The sequence below is a fragment of the Podarcis erhardii genome, assembly GCF_964252035.2.
Source record: "Podarcis erhardii genome assembly, chromosome: 10".
Classification (NCBI taxonomy): domain Eukaryota; kingdom Metazoa; phylum Chordata; class Lepidosauria; order Squamata; family Lacertidae; genus Podarcis; species Podarcis erhardii.
In genome coordinates this window covers 21312917-21336220 of record NC_138500.1, presented here as the reverse complement: position 1 = coordinate 21336220, position 23304 = coordinate 21312917, and the positions used below count along the sequence as shown (strand labels likewise).

The 23304-nt window shown below is 44.1% G+C and overlaps 1 protein-coding gene and 1 long non-coding RNA gene across 4 annotated transcripts in view; one reads left to right on the top strand and one right to left on the bottom strand.

Moving 5' to 3' along the window:
• Positions 1-428: 428 nt before the first annotated feature.
• On the bottom strand, positions 429-15008 carry LOC309351386. Of its 2 annotated transcripts, XR_014160812.1 has the most exons (3): positions 9424-9504; positions 5969-6027; positions 429-1310 (listed from the first exon to the last, which is right to left on the bottom strand). It is a non-coding gene; the product is annotated as an uncharacterized lncRNA (long non-coding RNA). The 2 variants fall into 2 exon arrangements; XR_014160811.1 differs by lacking the exons at positions 5969-6027; positions 9424-9504 and adding an exon at positions 14792-15008.
• The window catches only part of SLC13A4 (solute carrier family 13 member 4), a 41535-nt gene continuing 27329 nt past the window's right edge, over positions 9099-23304 (top strand). The window contains exons 1-2 of one of the 2 annotated variants that reach the window (XM_081878921.1): positions 9099-9119; positions 22456-22584. In XM_081878921.1, coding sequence (XP_081735047.1) covers positions 9114-9119; positions 22456-22584 — 135 coding nt within the window. In that variant the 5' untranslated portion in view covers positions 9099-9113. The other variant, XM_081878920.1, reaches the window with a different exon arrangement.

Genomic DNA, 23304 nt, shown 5'->3' with positions numbered 1-23304 from the left:
TCCCGCTCACTGGCACGTGGAATCAGTATAAACCATGCAAAATCTGTATAGGGAAAATTAATGTCCATAGACTTATACATCGAGATCAGTTAACTTTTAGGGTACCTTCATTTTACTTTAAGTGAATGACTCATTGGTTCTTTGATATTCCCTCTTGTTACTCCCTCTAGGTTTATGTGAATGTGCATACAAAGTGTGGCAGTTGCTTTGATACACATACATCCAGGGTCAAAAGGCCTCAGAGTTGTTTGTGCAAACAGCATTGCAGGGCATTTTTAAGCATGTCTATTCAGGATCATCCTGTTGTATTTTATGGGTCTTTGCCCCTCATAAGTGTGCATAGAACTGCAGCCTTATTTTTTTTCCCCTGACTTGAAAACTGGTGAATGTTTGGGATCCACGGTGGAGAAAATACCCATTCAATAAAATTCTCATTGATGAATTCATTAGCTTTTCAGCAGGGAATAATAGGGTTATGCATTGGCTCTTTGTGCACCTCAAGTAATGAGGCAAATTGGGGTGATTCAGGTCCCGATATCATGCTCCTGAGTTAGATCAGGCTATTAACAGGTGAATTAGGGAATCTCCAGGGAAGTAGTTCTGTTGCCTCAGTTCCCCCATCCCAAAAAAGTTCTGTGCATGACCTTCCTTTCCTTTCCTTTCCTTTCCTGAAAAATGAAATCAAGTTGAATGGTAAAATGTCTAGCACTTGATAGGAGAGGGAATATATAGGAGAGGGGAGATGGGAGATCTTTCATTTTGATGGACATTTTGATTATCTTTTAATCAGTGAATTATTTTCCCAGTGCACTTCACTGTCAGTGATTTAGAGGAGGAATGTTGAAGTAAACATGCGGTCTGCCTTTCTCCTCCATATTCTGGCTGCAAGAAGAGGGCATAAGTAGTAGGGTTAGACTACTGGGGTCTAAGAAAATAATCCCTTTTCCTAACAAACCATCAGAAATCATAGTGCCCTCTCTTTTTTCTTCAAGAGGGGTACTTCTAGGAAGTGAAGAGTGGGGAGAAAAAACAGTGACTTTTCCATTTTGTTATAACAAGATAAAATCACCTAGTATGATAGCCCCTGGACCTATCTGTCCGAACTTTGACAGGTTACTTAACTGTCCTTGTGTCCCCATTTCTCAAATGGATTACCCCGATCAAATTAAGGGAGGGAATGTGATTTTTTGTTTTCCCACCTGAAAATGGTAGTCTGACCTTGTAGGAGAACTGCTGTAGCTACCTGTCAGAAATTTGGCAGTATTTGTTCCTTCAGAAGTGGGAACTGTGCCTGCAATTTACATCCACTCCTGGAATAAAATAAAACAGTTAAATACTTTATTTCTTTCAGACAACAAACAAACAACAAACCACCTGAAATGTTCCCTGCATGGAAACCCCTCGATGGATCTGTTTGAACTTTGGCAGACTTGATCCATTCTGCAAGGGCTATTTGGCCTACAAATTACATCCACTTGTGTGAAAAGAAGTCATAGCTGCTTTTAGATTTCCCATTCTAGTCAATGGGGGCTAAACAGAGCTTTGGACTTAACAGGTCAGATATGGACCCAAATGTCAAACCAGAACAACACAGAGCAGATCTGAAACACATCAGGCTCCTTCGCATTGCTAGATACAGATACAAAATGAATATTGTGGTTGCTTCACATGCCTAGAACATACAGTGGTGCCCCGCAAGACGAATGCCTCGCTAGACAAAAAACGCGCAAGACGAAAGGGTTTTTCGTTTCTTGAGTTGATTCGCAAGACGAATTTCCCTATGGGCTTGCTTCGCAAGACTAAAACGTCTTGCGGGTTTGCTTCCTTTTTCTTAAAGCCGTTAATACCCGGGGAATCCGTGCTCCGCAAGACGAAAAAATTGCAAGACGAAGCAACTCACGGAATGAATTAATTTCGTCTTGCGAGGCACCACTGTACTTTTGGTTTAGCTTGGTCACAATTATATTTGCAGTTACCCACTGTAAGAGATGAAGACTGAGTTATCCAGATCTCACTTTCCTTAGAGATTGGAGATGACATTAAAGGAATGGGGAGATAATCCCACTATTTCTGCAAATTAAACGAGGAACCTTAGCAACAGTTGCTTTTGAAGCCCCTTTGCACAAAAATGGTGGAGAGTCAGCATTTATTTTCTAGGAACACTAATATTTATATATATCTCCAAAAACAGAGCACTCGCAGTCAGACTGAAAGGGCCCAAGCAGCGTCAACGTCCTGGTATGGCTCCAAGCCTAGAGCTGACTCTGTGTGGGCTCAGACATCTGTTCAGCAATGGCAGATCAAAGATTCTACTAGCTGTGTAATTACACCATTCCTGGCTGTTCCTGTCCTGTGATTGAGTAACTCTGTGGCGTGAGTCATAATTTTGCTGCATCCCCTGCAGAATGAATAGTTTAGTTTAGGTCGCATTTGGTCAGCCAGTCAGAGAACCAACAGCGGGCAGCTCATCTTGTTTGACATGCAGCAGGGAAAGGAATCTGACTACATGTGTGTAGCAGGACCACATCTGTGCCGCAGGACTCCAGTGATGGATCTCAGAGAGTAAAATACCAGTTTGGAGGTGCCAGGCAGAAACAGCTCTGCCCTCTCACTCCTCATCACCACTCTGACCAGCTTCTGTTCAACGTCCACTCAAACTAATGCAACAGCATGCCATTGCCACCATGTGTCACACCGAATAGACCAGCAATGTCGAACCAGTTGACTGTGGTCACCAGGTAGATCGCCAGGGTTCTCCAGATCCATCATGGGAGTAAAAAAAGAGATTGTCTGGTTGCTCCTGAGAGATTGTGACGTGCCCGGCCCCCAGCACCATGTTTCATTGGCGCTACTTGTATTCCCCTCATCTGTGGTAGAGGGGGGGAAGGAGTCATGGTTGTGGATTGCTTGGTGAGTGATTTTATGCAACCCTTTCTTAAATAAAGCTCAACAACTCTGAGCAATGACAATGGGTAGATCACTGCCAGTTTTATTATACAGTCATACCTCATGTTACGTCCGCTTCATGTTACGTTCTTTCAGGTTACGTCCCGCAGTGACCAAGAAGTATCGGAAAGGGTTACTTCTGGGTTTCGCTGCTCGCACATGCGCAGAGGTGCAAAATGATGTCACGCACATGCGCAGAAGCGACGAATCGCAACCTGCGCATGTGCAGACGCACCGCTGAGGGTGGCATTCTTTTCATGTTGCGAAGGGGCCTCCGGAACGGATCCCGTTCGCAACCGAGGTACAGTGGTACCTCGGGTTACATACGCTTCAGGTTACAGACTCCACTAACCCAGAAATAGTGCTTCAGGTTAAGAACTTTGCTTCAGGATGAGAACAGAATTCGTGCTCCGGCGGCACGGCAGCAGCAGAAGGCCCCATTAGCTAAAGTGGTCTTCAGGTTAAGAACAGTTTCAGGTTAAGTACGGACCTCCGGAACGAATTAAGTGCCTAACCCGAGGTACCACTGTACTGGGAGTAGATCGCATCTCTATAGATTTGGATGTGCCTGGAGTAGACCAATGCAGCTGTTCACACATCGCCTACTGGAATGTACAGCCTGCCAGGGATAATTGTGCCTCTGTCTGCCCACTTGGTTAGGGGGGGTCTTTCCTAAACCTATTTCAAAAAGTAAAAACCAGGAAACCACCCAAATTGTTGAGCTTTTCTTTACAAAAACGCCAAAAAAAACCAAACCACCTCGGTTTCTCGGTTTACTTCCCAAAGATCCAGGACAAACCACTCACTGCCTTCTGGAAATTGTCACTGGATTACCAGAGAAGGATGGATAACAGAGAAATGGTGAAAGTAACCAGGAAGATCAGAAACCAAGCAGATAATAAATTTAATAAAGAATGGGAAAAATTTATAAGTCACTTAAAAGAAGACTGTAAGCAATTAAAAACATTGGCAGGTTTTTTTTTTTTAAAAAAAAAAACCCACTTGCAATCTAACAAGAACTATGGTATGAATTGAGTTCATACGATGCAGTTGGAAAATAACTATGGAACCCATGGAGGGGAAATAGAGGGAAGTCTGGGGATTCAGAGAATCCTATTTGTATATAATTATGATCTACATGTGAATGCAAATGTTAAATGTAAAACTGAATAATAATAATAATAATAATAATAATAATAATAATAATAATAATAGAAATTCCCCCTGGGTGTCACTTTCCCCTTTGAAATCCTGGTAATGTCTGGGAAATCCCAGACATATAACAGCCCTACCTAAACATGCTGTCTGTGGTGCATTGGAAGAAGGCAGTTAGGAGAGACAGACAGCCCAGGTAGGCAGAATACAAGAATCGCCACCACTAGGGTGTTGACTCCGCTGAAACTGCTCCATAGACCTGGGATTAGCTGCCTAGATGCCAGGTTGTTGTGCGTAGGAATTCCCAGGGTGTCGAAACGACTGCAAGTGTTCCCATTGACAATAAAGAGCTAACTCTCTGCCATGTGTATTCCTTGGCTGCGAAGCACCATTCCCTTCTAGGCAATCTTACAGGGAGTCACATGCCAGTGCTGGGCAGGGCCAGAGCCAAAGGTAGACCGAGCAACACATGTATATTTTAAACTCATACAACCCCTCTATCCCCCATCGAGGAAAGCAAGAGGCATTATCAAAGTTCCAGGACACATTCCAGCTGGGCAAAAACACTTGGGGGGGGGCAAAGAAAAGGGGGAGAGTGCCAAGGTCCAGAGAGAGGCATTTGGCCTTCAGGCCTGGGCTTCATCACCCCTTCTTTATATAGAAAGCCATTGTTAAACTCTAAAGCACATTTCCCAGCACAGTGGGATTTCTCCCACAGTCAAAATGGAGTGTTGTTGATTTAAGAGCCGGCGTTGCTAGCTCTCTGAATAATACATATACAAACAAAGCATAAAACACCCTCGGGCTCCCAGTGGATCAATGAACCTTAGAAATAGCTCTTACAACCCTCTGCTACTTGCTTGTAAAAAAGAGCTTTGTTGGCTTCCACTCTCCTCTTTTACCCTGGGTAATGTCAGAAGCACAAAATATGGGAATGACATCCATAAAGGTCTATTTTATTTACTAAAGCATCTCTAACGAAGATGTAAAACACCCGTGCTTTGAGGCATGCTTGGATTCAAGGTACATTTATCAGTGGAGATAAGCAACAAGGCCGGCAGAAAGTGCACACAAGGTATTTAAAAGCCCTTATCACCACCATCTAATTTAGTTTTCTTTTTAAAAGAAAAGTCTTTCCAGGTGCTCAGGAAAGCTAGAGAGGCAACCAGAAGATAATGAACTGGTCGCCAAGCATATCCTTAGAGCAGGAATGCAGGCATACCCTCCAACATTTCTCCAATTAAAATAAGGGAGTCCCATTCCATAATGATAATTTTACTATTTATACCCCACACAACTGATTGGGTTTCCACAGCCACTCTGGGCAGTTTCCAATATATAAAAACATGACAAAATATTAAATATTGGAGGGGGGGGGACATTCCCTACACAGGATTGCCTTCAGATGGCTCAGGAGTTGAATAACTCCGTCCTGTCCAACATTTCTTCAATGAAAATAGGGATGTCCTAAGTAAAAGTGGGACATTCTGGAATCCAACCAGAAACGTCTTCTCTAAATCAGGGATGTCCCTGGAAAATAGGGACACTTGGAGGGTCTGGGAATATAGAACTTAGGGAAGGGAATTCCACAGAGCCCATCTTGTCCAAAATCCAGAAATGGCATTAGCAGGCTTAAGTTACAGAAAGATAGATGTCAGTTGAATGTTGTAAGATACTTGATGGTAAGAGTCACTTGACAATGGAACTGACTATCTAAAGCATTGGTCTTAGACTAGTGGGTGGATCCACTAACAGATCATGGCCTGATCTAAGGCGTGTTGCAAGAGTAGCATCTCTCTCCCTATCCCCAAATGCATTTCAGGGTTAAAAGTGGATCCCAGGTCAGAAAAGGCCAAAGACTACTGACCTAGAGGGATGATGAGCTGTCCAGTGCTGGAGGTCTTCAGGTAGGTTCCTCTGGATTTCCTACTTTGAGAAGAAGCATGCACACGAGATGACAATGATGCAGCTGACTTTCAGTCAAAAGATGCCGATTTTACTCAAAAACAACAACACATTGGCAACGTGCCCCAGATTCTGGCCATTAATGCAGTTGCACACATAATTCTGGCAGCAAGCACAGAACCAAGAAAGCTCATCCAGCATTTTATTTTATTTTTAATTCCAGTCAGTTGAAAACAACCCTAATTTCAAGTTTCACTGATTTCTAACTAAATGCCAGTCCTCTATGAACTCATCTACTCATTGCTTGGGAGTGGGGGAGTCACTTTCAAAATATATTACTACTTTTCCTCTTTGGAATGGGGAGGTTTACCACTTCACATCTTTTTGCTATGAACTGTTTTTTAAACCTTTCTTCTTCGGTACATTAAAAACCTCTGGCACATGAACAAAGAAGGAAGCCATTAAGGGAGTCGCAAGTCTCATTTATGCATCTATACATTTAATAAATGCATTTGTTTACATGATTTTTATCCCACTCTCCAGCCAGAAAAGGCTCCCAGAGGTGGAAAGTCATTGCCCTCAAGTTGTTGTTGTTGTTTAGTCATTTAGTCGTGTCCGACTCTTCGTGACCCCATGGACCAGAGCATGCCAGGCACTCCTGTCTTCCACTGCCTCCCGCAGTTTAGTCAAACTCAAGCTGGTAGCTTTGAGAACACTGTCCAACCATCTCATCCTCTGTTGTCCCCTTCTCCTTGTGCCCTCCATCTTTCCCAACATCAGGGTCTTTTCCAGGGAGTCTTCTCTTCTCATGAGGTGGCCAAAGTCTTGGAGCCTCAGCTTCACGATCTGTCCTTCCAGTGAGCACTCAGGGCTAATTTCCTTAAGAATGGATACGTTTGATCTTCTTGCAGTCCATGGGACTCTCAAGAGTCTCCTCCAGCACCATAATTCAAGAGCATCAATTCTTCGGTGATCAGCCTTCTTTATGGTCCAGCTCTCACTTCCATACATCACTACTGGAAAAGCCATAGCTTTAACTATATGGACCTTTGCTGGCAAGTGCCCTCAAGTAGGGCTGGGCAAATCTGTCACTTTTGGTTTCTCTCACTCTCTCACTTTTCCAATCTTCAATTCCATTCTTCACCTTGTTACATCAGTTTGCTTTTTTAAAAAGAAAAAGAAAAAGTTATCAAGAAAATTCACCAGCATTTCTGTGGAAATTTCTCATCACATACACATTTCTGCATGCAATTTTCTCTAATATACACATTTCTCCTAGGCATAGTCTTCCTGCAAAATTCAGAAAAGTTCAAATTTTGATCAGGGACTGTGTTTCGGTTCACATTCTGTTTCAAAAAGAGAGAAAGAGAGAATCAGGTAGATTCACCTTTGCATGTGAACTGAATTGAATTTCTCCTCCATCCCGGCCTACACCCCACACCCAGGCTAGGAATGAGTAAATTTCAGAGTAACAGGCAAAGTGTGGTGTGGCCAATAAATAAATAAAAAATAAAAGCTAGCTAGCCTTTTTCAGTACCATTACTAAGCATGTGTAAACAGGACTCAAGCTCTGGAAGGAAGGCAAACCCATCCCTCAAGGGGTGAACTGCAGTTGACTCCATGCCCCAGGGTTCAGCGTACTTTCAAGCCCATCGGAATATAGGAAGCTCTCATACTGAGTCAGACCACTGGTCCATCTAGATCAGTATTGTCTACACAGACTGGCAGCAGTTCTCCAAGGTTTCATGCTGGGCACATTCCCAGTCCAACCTGGAAATGTCGGGGAATGAACCTGCAAAAGCACATACCCTCCAACATTTCTCCCCTGAAAATAGGGTTGTCCCATTCCATAATGATAATTTTACTATTTATACCCCACACGTCTTTGCCCCAGCCACTCTGGGCAGCTTTCAACATATAGAAAAACATAATAAAACATTAACCATTAAAAAAACACCTCCCTATGCAGTAGTACCTCGGGTTACATACGCTTCAGGTTACATACGCTTCAGGTTACAGACTCCACTAACCCAGAAATAGTGCTTCAGGTTAAGAACTTTGCTTCAGGATGAGAACAGAAATCGTGCTCCGGCGGCACGGTGGCAGCAGGAGGCCCCATTAGCTAAAGTGGTGCTTCAGGTTAAGAACAGTTTCAGGTTAAGAACGGACCTTCAGAACGAATTAAGTACTTAACCCAAGGTACCAGTGTGGTGTAGTGGTTAAGAGCGGTAGTCTTGTAATCTGGGGAACCGGGTTCGCGTCTCCGCTCCTCCACATGCAGCTGCTGGGTGACCTTGGGCCAGTCACACTTCTCTGAAGTCTCTCAGCCCCACTCACCTCACAGAGTGTTTGTTGTGGGGGAGGAAGGGAAAGGAGAATGTTAGCCGCTTTGAGACTCCTTAAGGGGAGTGAAAGGCGGGATATCAAATCCAAGCTCTTCCTCTTCTTCTTCTACCACTGTACAGGATTGCCTTCAGATGGCTCGGGCATCAGATAACTCCATACCCTCCAACATTTCTCCAATGAAAATAGGGACGTCCTAAGGAAAAGTGGGACATTCCAGGATCAAATCAGGAACTGGGATGGCTTGTCTGAATCAGGGATGTCCCTGGAAAATAGGGTCTGAAAGCAGGTGCTCTACCACTGAGTTGTGGCCCTTCATCAAATATTTCTCTACTATAATCATCTCCCACAGAGACTGAACTGCTTGAGAACATGAGGCAGGAGCCAAAGGTTACAGAACGACACGGCCCCTGACTAATATTATGGGCACCACTATTTGCATAGGCCTGCTTTATCGGTTTTAATGGCTAAAGTTGCAACTGGCGAACAACGTGAGGTAAAAAGTGAATCATTTCGCATTGCCAGTGGGGAGTTTATATTTTCACAGCCGTTCCTTGGCCTTGAAGCAGTCACACTGCCCAGCAGCTGAGGTGGGTGGTGGGGCTTGGGGTTGGGGGCAGGGAGGGAGGGAATAGCACTTGTCGTGGAAGGATATTGGTTTCCTCCAATGCCATCCTCTTAGCAGGCGGAGTTGGGCTCCTTTCCATCCCTCCCATTGGTGAGCTGCAATAGGTCGGGACTTCCTCTCAAGTTTTTATCTCAAGATGAAGGTAATCTGTGTAAGAATTGTTTCTCTGTGCATTCCCTGAGAACTGCTGATCTGAGGGTAGGGAGGGAAAGGAGCAGAAAGATAATCTTTAAGCAGTTGAGAAATGTTACAGGAAAGAATGCAAAAAGCATAAAGGGAGAGTGAGGGAGAGAAAATAGTGGGTTTTTTTAAACTGTGGATTTTTTCCCCTATTTTAATTTGTGCTAAACTGAATGCTAACTCTTTAGTTGAGGTGCACCTGAAAGTGGGCATACCTGCAAGAAGAAGAAAGCGAGGCTCAAGAAAACGTTTGGGTTTCTGCCTACCTGATTCATACTCCAAGCAAACAAACGTGATGCGAGGCGAAAAGAAAATGGACTCCACGGAGGCCGCCTGGTGATTTTCCTGGTGGTGGTCAGAAGCAAGAACATTATGTTCCTCAGACACTTACGGTGTGATGGTCATGAGGAGGCACTAGTCAGTCCTACATAAAGGCAGAGGCTCTCCAATGCATTTTGCAACGTTCCCTTAAAGGAGAAAAGAAGCAAGAGCTGCCAATAACTCTTCCGTAGAAGGAAGGAACCATTTTCCCAGGGCTGGAGGAAGACCGTGAGGATTCCCATTGGGTCATCAAGGAGATACACCAGGAACAGAAGGATGACAGTAGTCAAGGAGCTGCTCCGTGCCAGAAACCTGTTGCTGGTTATCCTGATTCCACTCTTGTTGCTTCCTTTGCCTCTCTTATATCCCAGCAGTGTAAGTACTTTGCTTCCCCGCCCTCTCATTTTCACCATAACTGGATTGGGAGCCAGTCTGGTATAGTGGTTAGAGTGCTGGACCAGAACCAGGATTCATCCCATTTCCTTTTAGCCATGAAACTCACTGGGTGACCTGGGAGCCAGTCACTCAAGCTCAGCCTAGCCTACCTTCACAGGGTTGTGTTGAGGATAAAACAGGGAAGAGGAGAACTATTTATGCCACCTTGAGCTCCTTGTAGGAAAGGTGGGTTATAACTGTGATAAATAAATTAATGTGCTCAAGAGTTAGCAGGCCAACTAGGCAAAGCATTCTTGGGAAGCAGCCAGGAAGGTGTATGCAGGGGAGCAGGGAGAGTTGCGGTGCAATCCTCTACTCAGAAGTAAGCCCTATTGAATAAGTGGGGTTTGAATGCAACATTAAGGTGGCAGCCCCTTTGCCTCCGTTGCATGGGATCTCCATAGGATGCTACTCAGCCTTGATTATTTATTTCATTGAGGAATCACTTCTCGAAGCAACTTCGCAATGCAACAAAAACATCTCTAAGACAATTGTGTGTGCAAAGGGAGTTAAAACAGTTGCATATATAAAACAATTAAAAACAGTGTTAAATATATAAATTAAATTCTTATAGCAAATTGTTCTGGATTCCAGCTTTACTCCAATGAAAATGATGCTGTTTCCAGGGTGGACACACAGAAATGTAAAGTTGGAAGGGGCTCAAAGAACCCTTGACAGATGACTATCCAAGCTTTGTTTAGAATCCTCCAATGAAGGAGGCAGTCCGTTCCACTGCCAAAGAGCTCTTACAGCCAGAAAATTCTTCCTAATGTTTAGTCAGAATCTCCTTTCTTGTAATTTGGATCCATTGGTTCAGGTCCTTTGGAGAAGCAGAAAACAAGCTTACTCCATCATCCATGTGACAGCCCTTCAGATATTTGAAGACGTTATAGAGCTTTGAGGATGGAATGCTCAGGAGGTCTTCAGTCGCTGAAGCTAAGCGATGCTTAGCCTTTCTCAGCCTTGGTTCCCCAGATGTTGTTGGACTACAACTCCCACCATCCCTAGCTAGCAGGGATGATGGGAGTTGTACTCCAACAACATCTGGGGACCCAAGGTTGAGAAAGGCTGCTCAAGGTTGAGGCCATGTGGTGTTAATGTGTCCCACGTTGTTGGATCTGTTGCATTATCTGTAGCTTCTCAGAAGTGTTCAACAAACTTGCTTGACGTGCTGTTTGATGCTTTCATTGTCTGCCAGCCTATCTATTTATCGATCATCTACAAGCTAAAACAAATATATAAAAAACCATTTCAGATCCAATACTGATACTCACTTGTAATGAGAAAAAATGTGCTCTGTACATGCCCAGAAACATGCTGTGATTACATGCAGGACTGAGCTGCCATGTGCCTTTTTCCAATTAAGTCCTGTTTACAGTCTTGGATTCTAGATTTAAATATGCAGCTGTGAGTGCAAAAATACATGAGGAGAGGGAAACAGTTCTCCTTGGTCTCCTGTGATAATCTTAATCAAAGAATGAAGCTGAGTTGCATTATCATTTGAACTGAAGGAAAAGGCAGATGAAATTTCCTCATTAATTTCCTTTCGCAAATGAATTTGCACTGCCACAAATGCTCTCTAGGAAGGCAGCATCGCTAACTTGGCGGTGTTTGTTTTAATGAAGTCGAGTTGCACCTTTTGATTAATTTGTTTGCAACTTGTTTAATTAATGGTGTCCCCTTGTTTATCAGGGTTGGAGTGAACAAATGAACAAATTGGCAAATTAGGCAAAGTCGAAGTCAGCTAAAACAAATTTCAACCTCATTAAACAAGTAAACGAAGAGCGAGGCAAAGGAAGATAAATGAGGTTTTTTTCCTTTCCTTTTGCCTCTCTTGAGCTGACAAGAGTTAAGCAATTACAAGCTTACAGACCTGGTGCGATGATGAAGATGGAATGACGGCATGATGAATTTAAAAAATCAAATTAGCCAGCAGGTAGTTACTTAATATAGAACTAAATAAGGGATGGGCAAGTCTGCTTCCAGTCCATTTTACTTTTGTATGCTTTTGCCCACAATTCTGTTCCATTCCTGCATTAATCTGCATTTCATATTCATATTTAAATTTGTATTTTCCTCTGAAAATATCTTTTGAAATTGGGAGTGGCAAACCCTTTTCAGCTCAAGGGCTGCATTCCCTCCTGGGCAATGTTCTGAGGGCCACATATGAGTGGTAGGCGGGGCCAGAGGAAAAAGTGGGTGGGGCAAGCAGGGAAAATTTTACCTTTGCACAGTAGGCTAGTTTCACTCAGCCCTCTATCTCCTCCACCTGAACAAGCAGTGGGCATTACCCGTGCTTAAGGGCACATTCCAGCCTGGCAAAAGCATTCAGGGTGCAAAGCAGAGCTAATAAGTGGGATGGCCCAGAGAGAGGGGGTTGGTGGCCTTGGGAGAGTTACGAGGGCCAGAGGCACAGGCCTACAGGGCCACCCTGACTTAAATGCATATTTTGCTATATTTAAACCTCTGAGAACTGCATCACAAAATTTGGAGAAATGCAAAATCAAGTGGATTGCTATGGGCTGATCTGCACCTTAGTCCATAGAGGCACAGAACAGGAAATTCCATATATTTATTTCATGGAAACGCTTCCCTTCTAATGCCCACGAATCACTCATGATGCCCCACATACAGCTTAAAATCACAATTTTAGATCAGTGGGGAAACGGCTGTTCGAAACACTCAAAGAATAGTTAAAATCAGCCATAAGATGAAAACCAGCTTAAGGCACATGCCAACATTCCACATGCCTGGATAGATTTGCCGAAACATAATTGCTTTTAGCGGGTGCTGAAAAGATTACAGTGAAGGTGCCTGCCTCAGTTTCCAAAGTGCAGGTGCAGCCACACCAAAAGAGAGATTTCTTCCAATTGCTGAATGAGTATTATGTGAAACCTGTAACAGTGCCAAAGGGGTTTGAGTGGGCATGCATGGAGTAAAGCAATCCTGCAGGTAAACTGTGACAGGCTTCATATATTAGCAGTAACACCTTTGAACTTGGCCCAGCAGCAGATTGGCAACCAGTGCAGGTTTCTGGGCTGAGGTGCTCAATGCTCAACCTCCCCTTGTTCTTTGGCTGCAGCAGTTGGTTGTCAGGGATATAGTGCCTCTGCAGATAGAAGTTCTCTTTGGCTATCAATGCAGAGAAGTGGTAATAAACCTCTTCTCTGTGGTTTTGTGAATTCATGGAATTGTCTGAAGCTGTGCCGATGAGAGTGGAAGGGCACCAGGTTGGAAAAGGTGGCCTTAGGATTGGGAACTGTAACTCAAGTCAGAAACATCATGCTGTTAAATGTGCTTGATCCGATTCAATTCAACAATAGGCATTGGTACCTCTCTTTCTCACTCCCTGCTCACTTTAATTCTTTTGTAAAAGCCTAAAAATTCAATTAAACCATTCCTGGTTTTTCTCCAGTTTTCTCCATGCATGTCTCTCTTGCGCAGAGCAAAACACAAGATGGATGTTTGCAAGCTTTGCTCTCAGAGCTTTCTACAAGCTCCACTCATATCTCCATCCAGACATGCAAGAGATATTATTATACTGCAAGGACACATTCCAGCCAAACAAACACACTTGAGAAAGTTGCAGGGCAGGGACAGTGTGTTCCTATCTTGTATTTTTATGTTGTGAACTGTCGCATGCTCTTTGGATAAAGGATGATACAATATAAATAATATAATATACAGTAAACCCACAACTTACGTGCCTTTAACTCGTGTGCATTCAGCTTTACATGCTTGGCAAAAAAAAAAAAAAAAAAAAAGATTAAAGGGGAGGAGGCTGGCAACGACTTTGGTAATCCCACCCATTATTGAACCCAATATGTTTTGATGATATGCGATTTTGGCTTTAGGCACAATCCCCAGAATGTAATTCCCAGATAAATGGCAGGGATTACTGTTATATTATGTGTTATATTAGGGGTTATGTAGATTTGCAAAAATGTGTATATTAGGGGAAATTGCTTACCGTATTATTATTTATTAAATTTCAACCAAAGACCACAGGGCAGTTGACAACATAAAAACACAAAAATACACAACATTAAAGGTAAAGGTACCCCTGCCCGTATGGGCCAGTCTTGACAGACTCTGGGGTTGGTGCGCCCATCTCACTCAAGAGGCCGGGGGTGCAGCACACGGAACCAGTGCAGCACACGGAACGCTGTTTACCTTCCCACTATTAAGCGGTCCCTATTTATCTACTTGCACCCGGGGGTGCTTTCGAACTGCTAGGTTGGCAGGCGCTGGGACCAAGCAGCGGGAGCGCACCCTGCCGCGGGGATTCGAACCGCCGACCTTTCGATTGGCAAGCCCTAGGCGCTGAGGCTTTTACCCACAGCGCCACCCGCGTCCCTACACAACATAGAAGGTAAAGGTAAAGGTACACAACATAGTAACAAACAAAAACAATAAACAAAATGCAGAATGATGCAGAAATGTTGAGAGCTGAACTTGGGAGAAATGAGAAACTGAAATGAACAGATAGCCATCTGCCATGGGTTCGTTAGTTGAGATTCCTGCATTGTAGGGGGTTGGACTAGGTTCTCTTCCAAGTCTACAGTTCTATGAAATTGGCAGATTCACTCATGCCGAATGATAAGGCATCAAACCAGCACCCGAGTATCCCATGTGTCCACTGGTTTCCAAAACACCATCTTTAGAAGCGAAACACAGCTGCAGTGCCCCCCTCCCTCTGGAGGATCATAAGCTGCAGTTTAGAATGACTAATCAAACTGATCCTTTTGTGTTCTGCACGAAGAATCGAAGCACAGACAATAATTTAACATTGCGCAACTCAGTCAGAAAGAAAACCCTGCGGTCTTTCTCGGTGGATCAAGTGGAATGGAAAGAAATTAGCGCAGAGTGCCTACTCACGACAAGCTGGCTTCTAAGCACTTCTTCATTAAATAGCCCAGTTATCCGATAGCCTAGTTACTTGATCATTAAATAGCCCCACGGAGGCCGATTATGGTTTAGCTGAGATTAATAAAACGGCTGTTGTGAATCACTTTTCTTCCTGACGGCTTGCCAGTCAGCCCTTGGCTGTTAGTCATCATGTCTGCATGGCATCTTGAGGTCCAAAAGTAGTGTGGCAGTGGGCAGCTGCTGCTGTGAAGAGACAATGGGAGAGGTTTATTGTCCTCATGCCCTGACTGTGAGCTTCCTGGAGGAACCTGATTAGATGCTGTGGGAATGAAATGGTCAATGGTTTGGTCTGATGTAGGAATGTAGGAAGCTGCCTTATACAGAGTCAAACCACTGGCACATCAAGTATTGTCTATGTTGATGGACTGCAGCTTCCCCAGGTTTCAGGCAGGAGTCCTTCCCAATTGCCCTTCCCAAATCTGGAGGTGCCAGAACCAGGGACCTTCTGCATGCAAGACCACTCTACCACTGAGCTTCAGTCCTTCCCTGTAAGAGGGTTCATTATTATTATTATTATTATTATTATTATTATTATTATTATTATTATTACCTTTAACCATAGCAGTTCTAAAGCTGCTCAAAAAACCAGCCACAATGTGTTGATTAAAACCTGAGAAAATGTAGCTCTTTAAACCACCTGCCTATATTATACGAAGCAGGTGCCAGGCAAATGTCATTTTACATGATCTTAAAACACCCGCAGTCCATATAGGTTCTCTACAGACAGGTTTGTGAGTCTGGTGAGAGAGCTTTGCTTTCTTCTTCCCTTACCTATGAAAAGAAGGAAGGAAGACCAGGTTTCTTCAATTCACGATTCTTCTAAGCCCAGTTAGTCATTCTGAACTAGCCAGATCCCAAATATTATTGAATCACATCTCAAGAAGTAGCTCCACCTGGGATTTCCAGTGATACTATCACTAGACATCTGGCGACCAATAGAAAAAGTTTTGAATCTTTATGCTGGGGTTGCCATATTAATTACAAAAACACCCAAAAAAAGCAAGGTTTTTCAGTTGACTTGCCTAAAATCCAGGACAAAGCACCACCTTTCAGAAATACCCCCCCCCATATGTCAATTTCGCCTTTGAAATCCTGGACCTATGGCAGCCCTACTTTATGCGGGATAGTAGGGTAGTAGGGGTCTTCTTATGTTTAGCCACTTTGATACTTGCTTTGGTTTATTGTTTCATTTTTGACATTCATAAGCTGCTTTGCTAGTAGAATATCCATTGTTTACATACAAAAGATGCATACATTACGCCTCATTTAAATCTCTTCTAAAAATCCATGTCTGCAAAGTCTTTCCTGAATTAACATTGGCTGAATGAATCTTTCCCTCCCCTGATTATCTGTTGCCACTTACTGAGCCCCTTGATCCATTCTCTGTCACATCCAACCTCCAACCTTATTCTCCCTCTTTGGGGTGGGGGGGCAGGGGGGTGCTTCCGCAACAGCATGGCAGGAGAATGGATCCTTCACCTTTGCACCCCTCTGCTCTCAAGTTCTAGACGTTTCCCCACTCAGTTTAGTTTCATTTCCCAGAAAAGAAGGAGGTGAGGGGATGAGATGAGGCAACATTCAAGACTTCAAGGATCACCTCTCCCCACGTGAACCAACCGAGACCTTACAATCATCATATGTGTATCATATGCCTTGGAAGGTCAGGAGGGTGGCAACATGACAAAAGGCCTTCTCAGTGGTAGCTTCCTGCTTGTGGAATGCTCTCCCTGGGGAGACTCGCCTGGCACCATCATTACATAGCTTGAGGCCATGCATGAAAATGTTTCTTTATTGCCCGGCCTTTGGCTCTTAATTATCTATGGCCTGGTGGGGGTGGGATGTTTTAATCCTGTCTTTAAACAAAAGGATTGTCTTTCATATATTTTTCTTTTATGTCAGTTTCAATGTATGTGTTTGTTTATATATTGTAAGTCCATTCTGGCGACAAAGCAACTGATGAATTTAATTTGTCGTAATAATAATAATATTGTCTTGAAAGATGGGGAATCTCTGATCCTCCAAAATGGTTCTAGCTAACAGTACCACCTAACTGAGCAATGTGAGAGTTTGCCCAGAAGCACCCAGATTTGCCTCATTATTTGAGGGACACACAGAATTGATGCACACCCACCTCCTAGAATCTGCACTATAACTGCAGAGAATTCATTCAGCTCCTCTGCAATCTCCCTGCCCTATTTTAGCACACCCTTCACTCCCTTGTCATCTAGCGGTCCAGATGCTTCCCTGCTTCTGATTCATTGTTGGTCTTCATGCTTTGATTTAGTGCGGTTTGCACAGTGCAAAGGTGGCTTGTGAATATTTTTGAATAAAGCTGTTTACATTCAAAATATCTTTCCACTTGCCTTAAGGTCAGCTTGCGCTCCTTCGGCCAGATTTTTGTGTTCCTCTTTTGTTTTCCTTTTTCACTCTTCAAACAGCGAACCTCCATCCCATCGCTCAACTCCATATGACAAATTGCTCTGGAGCCCCTCTCCGATTTCAATTTTTTGCAGAAGAGTCAGAGAGTGCTGTTTGGAAAACAAGCAGAATATTCTGCGGCATCCACAGCTCTAAGCCATGTGCTTTCCTGAATCGCAGCCAGTGTAAATATCCTGCCACATAACCAAGTCATCAATGCTAGCAGTGAGTTCAAAAGATCAGAGGAAGAAATGTCTGCAGCAAATAATTTATATTCCCTGCTGTGTGTTTTGGGGATAATCTTCATCAGATGTACATTGATGGCGTATCATCACCATCAGTTGTGGACATGTAGCGGGAGTTCCCACTGAATTTCACTTATACCAGAAATGGGAAACATGGATGGCTTTAAAAGAGGATTAGACAAATTCATGGAGGATAAAGGATAATGGTGGCTACTAGTCATGGTGGCTGTGCCCTGTCTCCGTGCTTGAGGGCAGAAATGCCTCTGAATACCAGTTGCTGGAAATCGCAGGAGGGCAAAGGGCAACAGTTTGGCCACTGTGAGAACAGAATGCTGGACTAGATGGGCCAGCACACTCTTCTCAGATACTGCTGAGCTACGACTCCCATCATTTCGGACTATTGACCATACTGGCAGGGCACTGCTTGCCCATCCCTGACTTGAAGGTTCCTATTCAGATGAAAAATCTGAGGGAAACAAAAGACACTTAAACAGCAAAATGTCTTTTTTTAAAAAAAAAAATAATAATTTTTATTGATTTTACAACATAAACAAAAAACAAATAAACATAACACGACTTCCCCGAACCTCCCCTTCACTGCATCCATATTTTAAAATTTTTAGCAATTCTTCATCCCATTTTTATATTTAATTCTCTTTAAAAAAAAAAAAAAAAATTCTATTTTATAAATTTCAATTTATAGCTGTAATTCTTTGTATCCAATCCCTTGACATCTTAACATTCCGAAATTTTACAACAATTTTTAAGATAGATTTTAAATTTTTTCCAGTCCTCCTCCACTGTCTCTTTCCTCTGGTCACGGATTCTGCCGGTCATCTCTGCCAGTCCCATAAATTCAGTCACCTTGGTCTGCCATTCTTCCAGAGTAGGTAATTCTTTAGTCTTCCAATACTTCGCCAAAAGGATTCTTGCTGCTGTTGTTGCATACATAAAAAAGGTCCTATCTTTCTTTGGTACCAATTGGCCGACCATGCCCAGGAGAAAAGCCTCCGGTTTCTTTACAAATGTCCACTTAAGGATTTTCTTAATTTCGTTATAGATCATTTCCCAGTAGGCCTTAATCTTTGGGCAGGTAAACAGCAAAATGTCTTGAGGGCAGTAGGAAAGAATCCTGTAGCTCCTTGATGGTCACTAAGGACTCAGCTATACAGCTGCAAATCAAACATTTTAAGTATATTGTAAAGTGCAATATACAAATGTGACGCTAGATGGCGATGGTTAGCTATGGCAAATACAATATATAATTCAAAACTATATATATATATATATATATATATATATATATATATATATATAATTTTCACAGCATTTTTAAATACGTGTGTAGATTCCACCTAAGTTTTGCCCTGAAGCCCAGGAATCTGTGAGGCAGATTTGGGATTTGGAATTTCCTGCTTGGTTCTGAAACTTCTGAGATTATTGAGACAAAGTGGGGGAAGGATTTCAGTGACACTAGTGACATATCTTAGGGATGCTCTGCACATCCTTACCTTGGTTAGCATTCCATAAGGATAGAGTCAGGTGCCCTGGAGTGAAATGGCAATTGTTTAAATCAGCCTTTCCCAAATTGGTGCCCTCCAAATACTTTTGGACTCCCAAGTTATGGAATGATTTCCGTAGCCTTACTTTGAGTACAATCCTATTCATTTGTTCAATTTCCATCCTCCCTATGTTTTTATATATGCTGTAAGCTCCCCAGAGTGACTGGGGAAACCCAGCCAAATGTGCAGAGTATTATTATTATTATTTCCAGCAAGCGGTGCTCAAGGTGGCCAACAGCTGCAAAATATAAAGCAAAACTACTAGAAAACTACCAAAAGCTGGCAGAGGAAAGCACACCTAAAACCAACAAAAACATCCAAAACACAGAATAAACAGCAATTGATTTACAATGTCCACAAATGATCAGCTTCAAGCTGGTGGGAAGCTGCCAGTCAGAGCAAACAATAGTGGACTAGATGGACAAATAACCTGAATCAGTAGAAGGCATTCCTGCCAGTTTATTAAACATCCATTGCGTTTGGCCCATTGACTGCATTCTCTTAAACTGGGGAGAATGGGGCAACCCATGATTTTCACACGCTTTTATTTCATGCATGCATATCAGAGCTTTGGGTCACAGCAGCTGCCAATTCTGATTCTGCTTCTACAGGCACTTGAGAAATGGCCTCTGTTCTTTAATACAGTCAGATCCCCTAACGAAGGAATAATAATGGACCCTGTGCTGGAGAGCTTAACCGTTTGAATCAGAGTTACATAATGGCTAAGTACCAAAACAAAGTTACAGATGGAAGATTATAGTACCTTTCCAAGAGTGGCTGTGTGGATGTCTAAAGCTGCAGCCACTAGAGCAGCCTGGCCTGGTTTTTCATCTACACAAGCGATGAAGCCAGTTTCTTCTGTCTGGACCAGGATAAAGGTGGTGGTGATGTTGGGAGAGATGGGCTCCCCTTAGCAAGTGGATTGCACACCAGAATCTCTCCTTTCTACACAGCTGCATCAATGCAGACTGAAGGAGCATCTCTCCCTATATAATCCTGCCAGGGCTTTCAAGTTGGTTTGGGAAGTTCTTTCAGCAATGCTGGCATAGAAGGAACTGTAACTCATTGGAGGGTCTTCTCAGCAATAGCAGCCAGTTATCAAATACCCAAGGGACGCGGGTGGCGCTGTGGGTAAAACCTCAGTGCCTAGGACTTGCCGATCGTATGGTTGGCGGTTCGAATCCCTGCGGTGGGGTGAGCTCCCGTCTTTCGGTCCCAGCTCCTGCCCACCTAGCAGTTCGAAAGCCCCCCTAAGTGCAAGTAGATAAATAGGTACCACTTTATAGTGGGAAGGTAAACGGCATTTCCGTGTGCTGCGCTGGTGCTGGCTCGCCAGAGCAGCTTCGTCACTCTGGCCACGTGACCCGGAAGTGTCTTCAGACAGCGCTGGCTCCCGGCCTCTTAAGTGAGATGAGCGCACAACCCTAGAGTCGGACAAAACTGGCCCATACGGGCAGGGGTACCTTTACCTTTATCAAATACCCACCCCACTGCACTTAGGTTGTATATTCTTTTTGGCAACCAAATGAAGACTGTCTTCTTCCACCTGGTCTTCTGTGTGGGCAGTTCCAAGCCCAAGAGATACTTGAGTTATATACTGAATAGATGGAGATGTTCAAGTTTATTGGGTTTGACATTGCTGTGACCCACCCTGAAGTCTGAGTGATGAGGGGCAGGATTTAAATCACCTAATCAGTGATGGCCAAACTTGGCCCTCCAGCTGTTTTGGGACTAGAACTCCCATCATCCCTAGCTAACAGGACCAGTGGTCAGGGATGGTGGGAATTGTAGTCCCAAAACAGCTGGAGGGCCAAGTTTGGCCATCTCTGACCTAAATAAATAAACAGTAAAACCCCTGAGCAATTTGCCTGCAACAGATCTTCAGTCCTTCTTCCATCCACAGCACCATCAGCCCTGAATAATTTGCCTGGTAAGTAACTCCCCTAAACATGCCGAGTAAGTAGATAGGAATGCCTTGTAGCAATAAATTAAAGGATGCTCTCAGTTGGTTGTGCAATGTCTATTTATTGTCCTTGCATTTGGACCTGCAGTTTCTGTTTCTTTTAAACACTGTATGTCAGGGGCTCAGGAGCAGAAGCACAGGGAAGGGAGGGAAGGGAGAGCGAAGGGGAAGAATCAGAGGGCAGCGTAGGAGAAGATGACAGTGGCCCGAGAGATCCCATGAGGCTCTCCAGCGAATCGGAAGATTCACAGAAGGGGGCGCCGGTGGCCAGGGCAAGGGGGGTCCCAAGGGGGACACTCCAGAAGCAAGAGGCCAGCGGGGACTCCCAGAGCAGCAGTTGGAGATCAGGACCAGCTTCCCCACCAGAGCGTAGTGGGGGGGAAGAGTCCCAGATATCGGGGCCAGCGTCTCCCCCAGCAGGGAGGGAAGATGAGTCAGGGCTGACCACGCCTCCATCAGAGAGTCAGGCAACGGAGGGGAGGTCAGGTCCAGCCAGCATCCTGGAAGAGGGAAGCAGTGATAGAAGCAGTGTAACGGTCAGGAGGAAGGTCACTGGGTTGGCGCGAGAGCCAAGTTCAAATGTACAGGCACGCGGGACAGCAGAGAACGAGGATTGGGAACCAGGTCCTAAAGCCCGCCGGAGGCAGGGGGAGGAGTCAGGCGACTCAGCGTCAGAAGAGTCCAGAAAGGGGAATGCCTCAGCGGGCAGGAGGACCCAGCGGAGGAGAGAGCAGAGGAAGAGGTGGAGCAGGGCTAGAATCTTAAACTGGTGTCAAGGGGGAGGAGATTCAGACGGAACTTCGACGGTCTAGGGTTTAAGACGTAGAGCTGCGCGCTGCGGCTTTGAAATGGAAACTGAACTTTAATAAAGACTTTTGTACATAACGACGACCTGGCGTTGGTCCTCTGTGAGCTGGGACCTTGGGGCAGCTCTGACACTGTATAATTTGAATTGGTGGATTATTCTATCAATTGTTGTGTAAACCAACTTGCAGCCATCTACAGTGGTGCCTTGGTAGTCGAACAGCTTGGCTCCCGAACAAATTGGCTCCCGAACTCCACAAACCTGGATGTGGGTGTTCCAGTTTGCGAACATTTTTCGGAAGCCAAATGTCCGATGCAGCTTCCACAGCTTCTGATTGAGTGCAGGAAGCTCCTGCAGCTAATCAGAAACCACGCCTTGGTTTTCGAACCGTTTCAGGAGTCGAACGGACTCCCAAAAGGGATTAAATTTGAGAACCAAGGTACCACTGTATAGCGAAAAGCATTCTATAAATATTGGAAATCAACCAATCAGTAAACCATGTCTAGCTTCCACTGATAGCCTTTTCCTCCATGAAGTTGCCTAAGCCATCACTGTACCTTGTGAGAGAGAATGCCATTGCTTCCCTACAGCTCAATTGCTCCTCCCTTTCTTTCTTTCAGGAAGCCTCGTGTGGCTATGTGCTGATCGTGACGGCAGTGTACTGGGTTTCAGAGGCAGTGCCACTTGGGGCAGCAGCCCTTGTTCCTGCTTTCCTCTATCCACTGTTTGGAGTCATGAAATCCAGCGAGGTCAGGCTTTACATGTACTTTTCTTATCCATGCTACTGGGGCCTGAGTCACCTGTGCATGCAGGTCCTTCAAATAATTGCAGGGCGGACATAAGGAAGATGGAGAAGCTGTGCTCTCTGTTGGGCAGGGATAGAACCAGTGGGCAGAAATGGCAAGGAATCAGATTATGGCTAAACATTAGGAGCTAACCCCTAATGTTCTGAGTTATCTGGCAGGGCAACAAATTGCCTCAGGAGGAAGAGAGAGAGCTGTCTGCTGCAGGTATTTAAACATTGACCAGGGAGTAGAAATACTGAGCCTGTAGTCTGCATTGCAGATCTTGCACTGAGCACGGGAGCTGGGTTAATTGATCTCTTTAATGCTGTGATTCTATTATGTCGGATCATTCCGTGACTTTGTATTTGAAGGTTGGGGCCAACTGTATTACTTTCTCCCTAGGACTGGGGAGCAGCAGACACGCACATGTCACTTTTCAGCACATAACACCTGCTTTTACGACTAAGTAATGTGCACTGCAAAATTCATGCTCCTTGACTAATCAGTATTTTTGGACGGAGCAAAGAACACTTCATTCATTATTTACATCATGTTTATGCTTCCCATTAACAACAAGTTCTCAGAGTAGAGTTTCCTTTAAAAAAATATGTGCAAATGCAACATGAAAATAGAGTTGAAAAGGTTCCTCACAGACACTTTCATGTTCTTTTCTCTCTCTTCTTG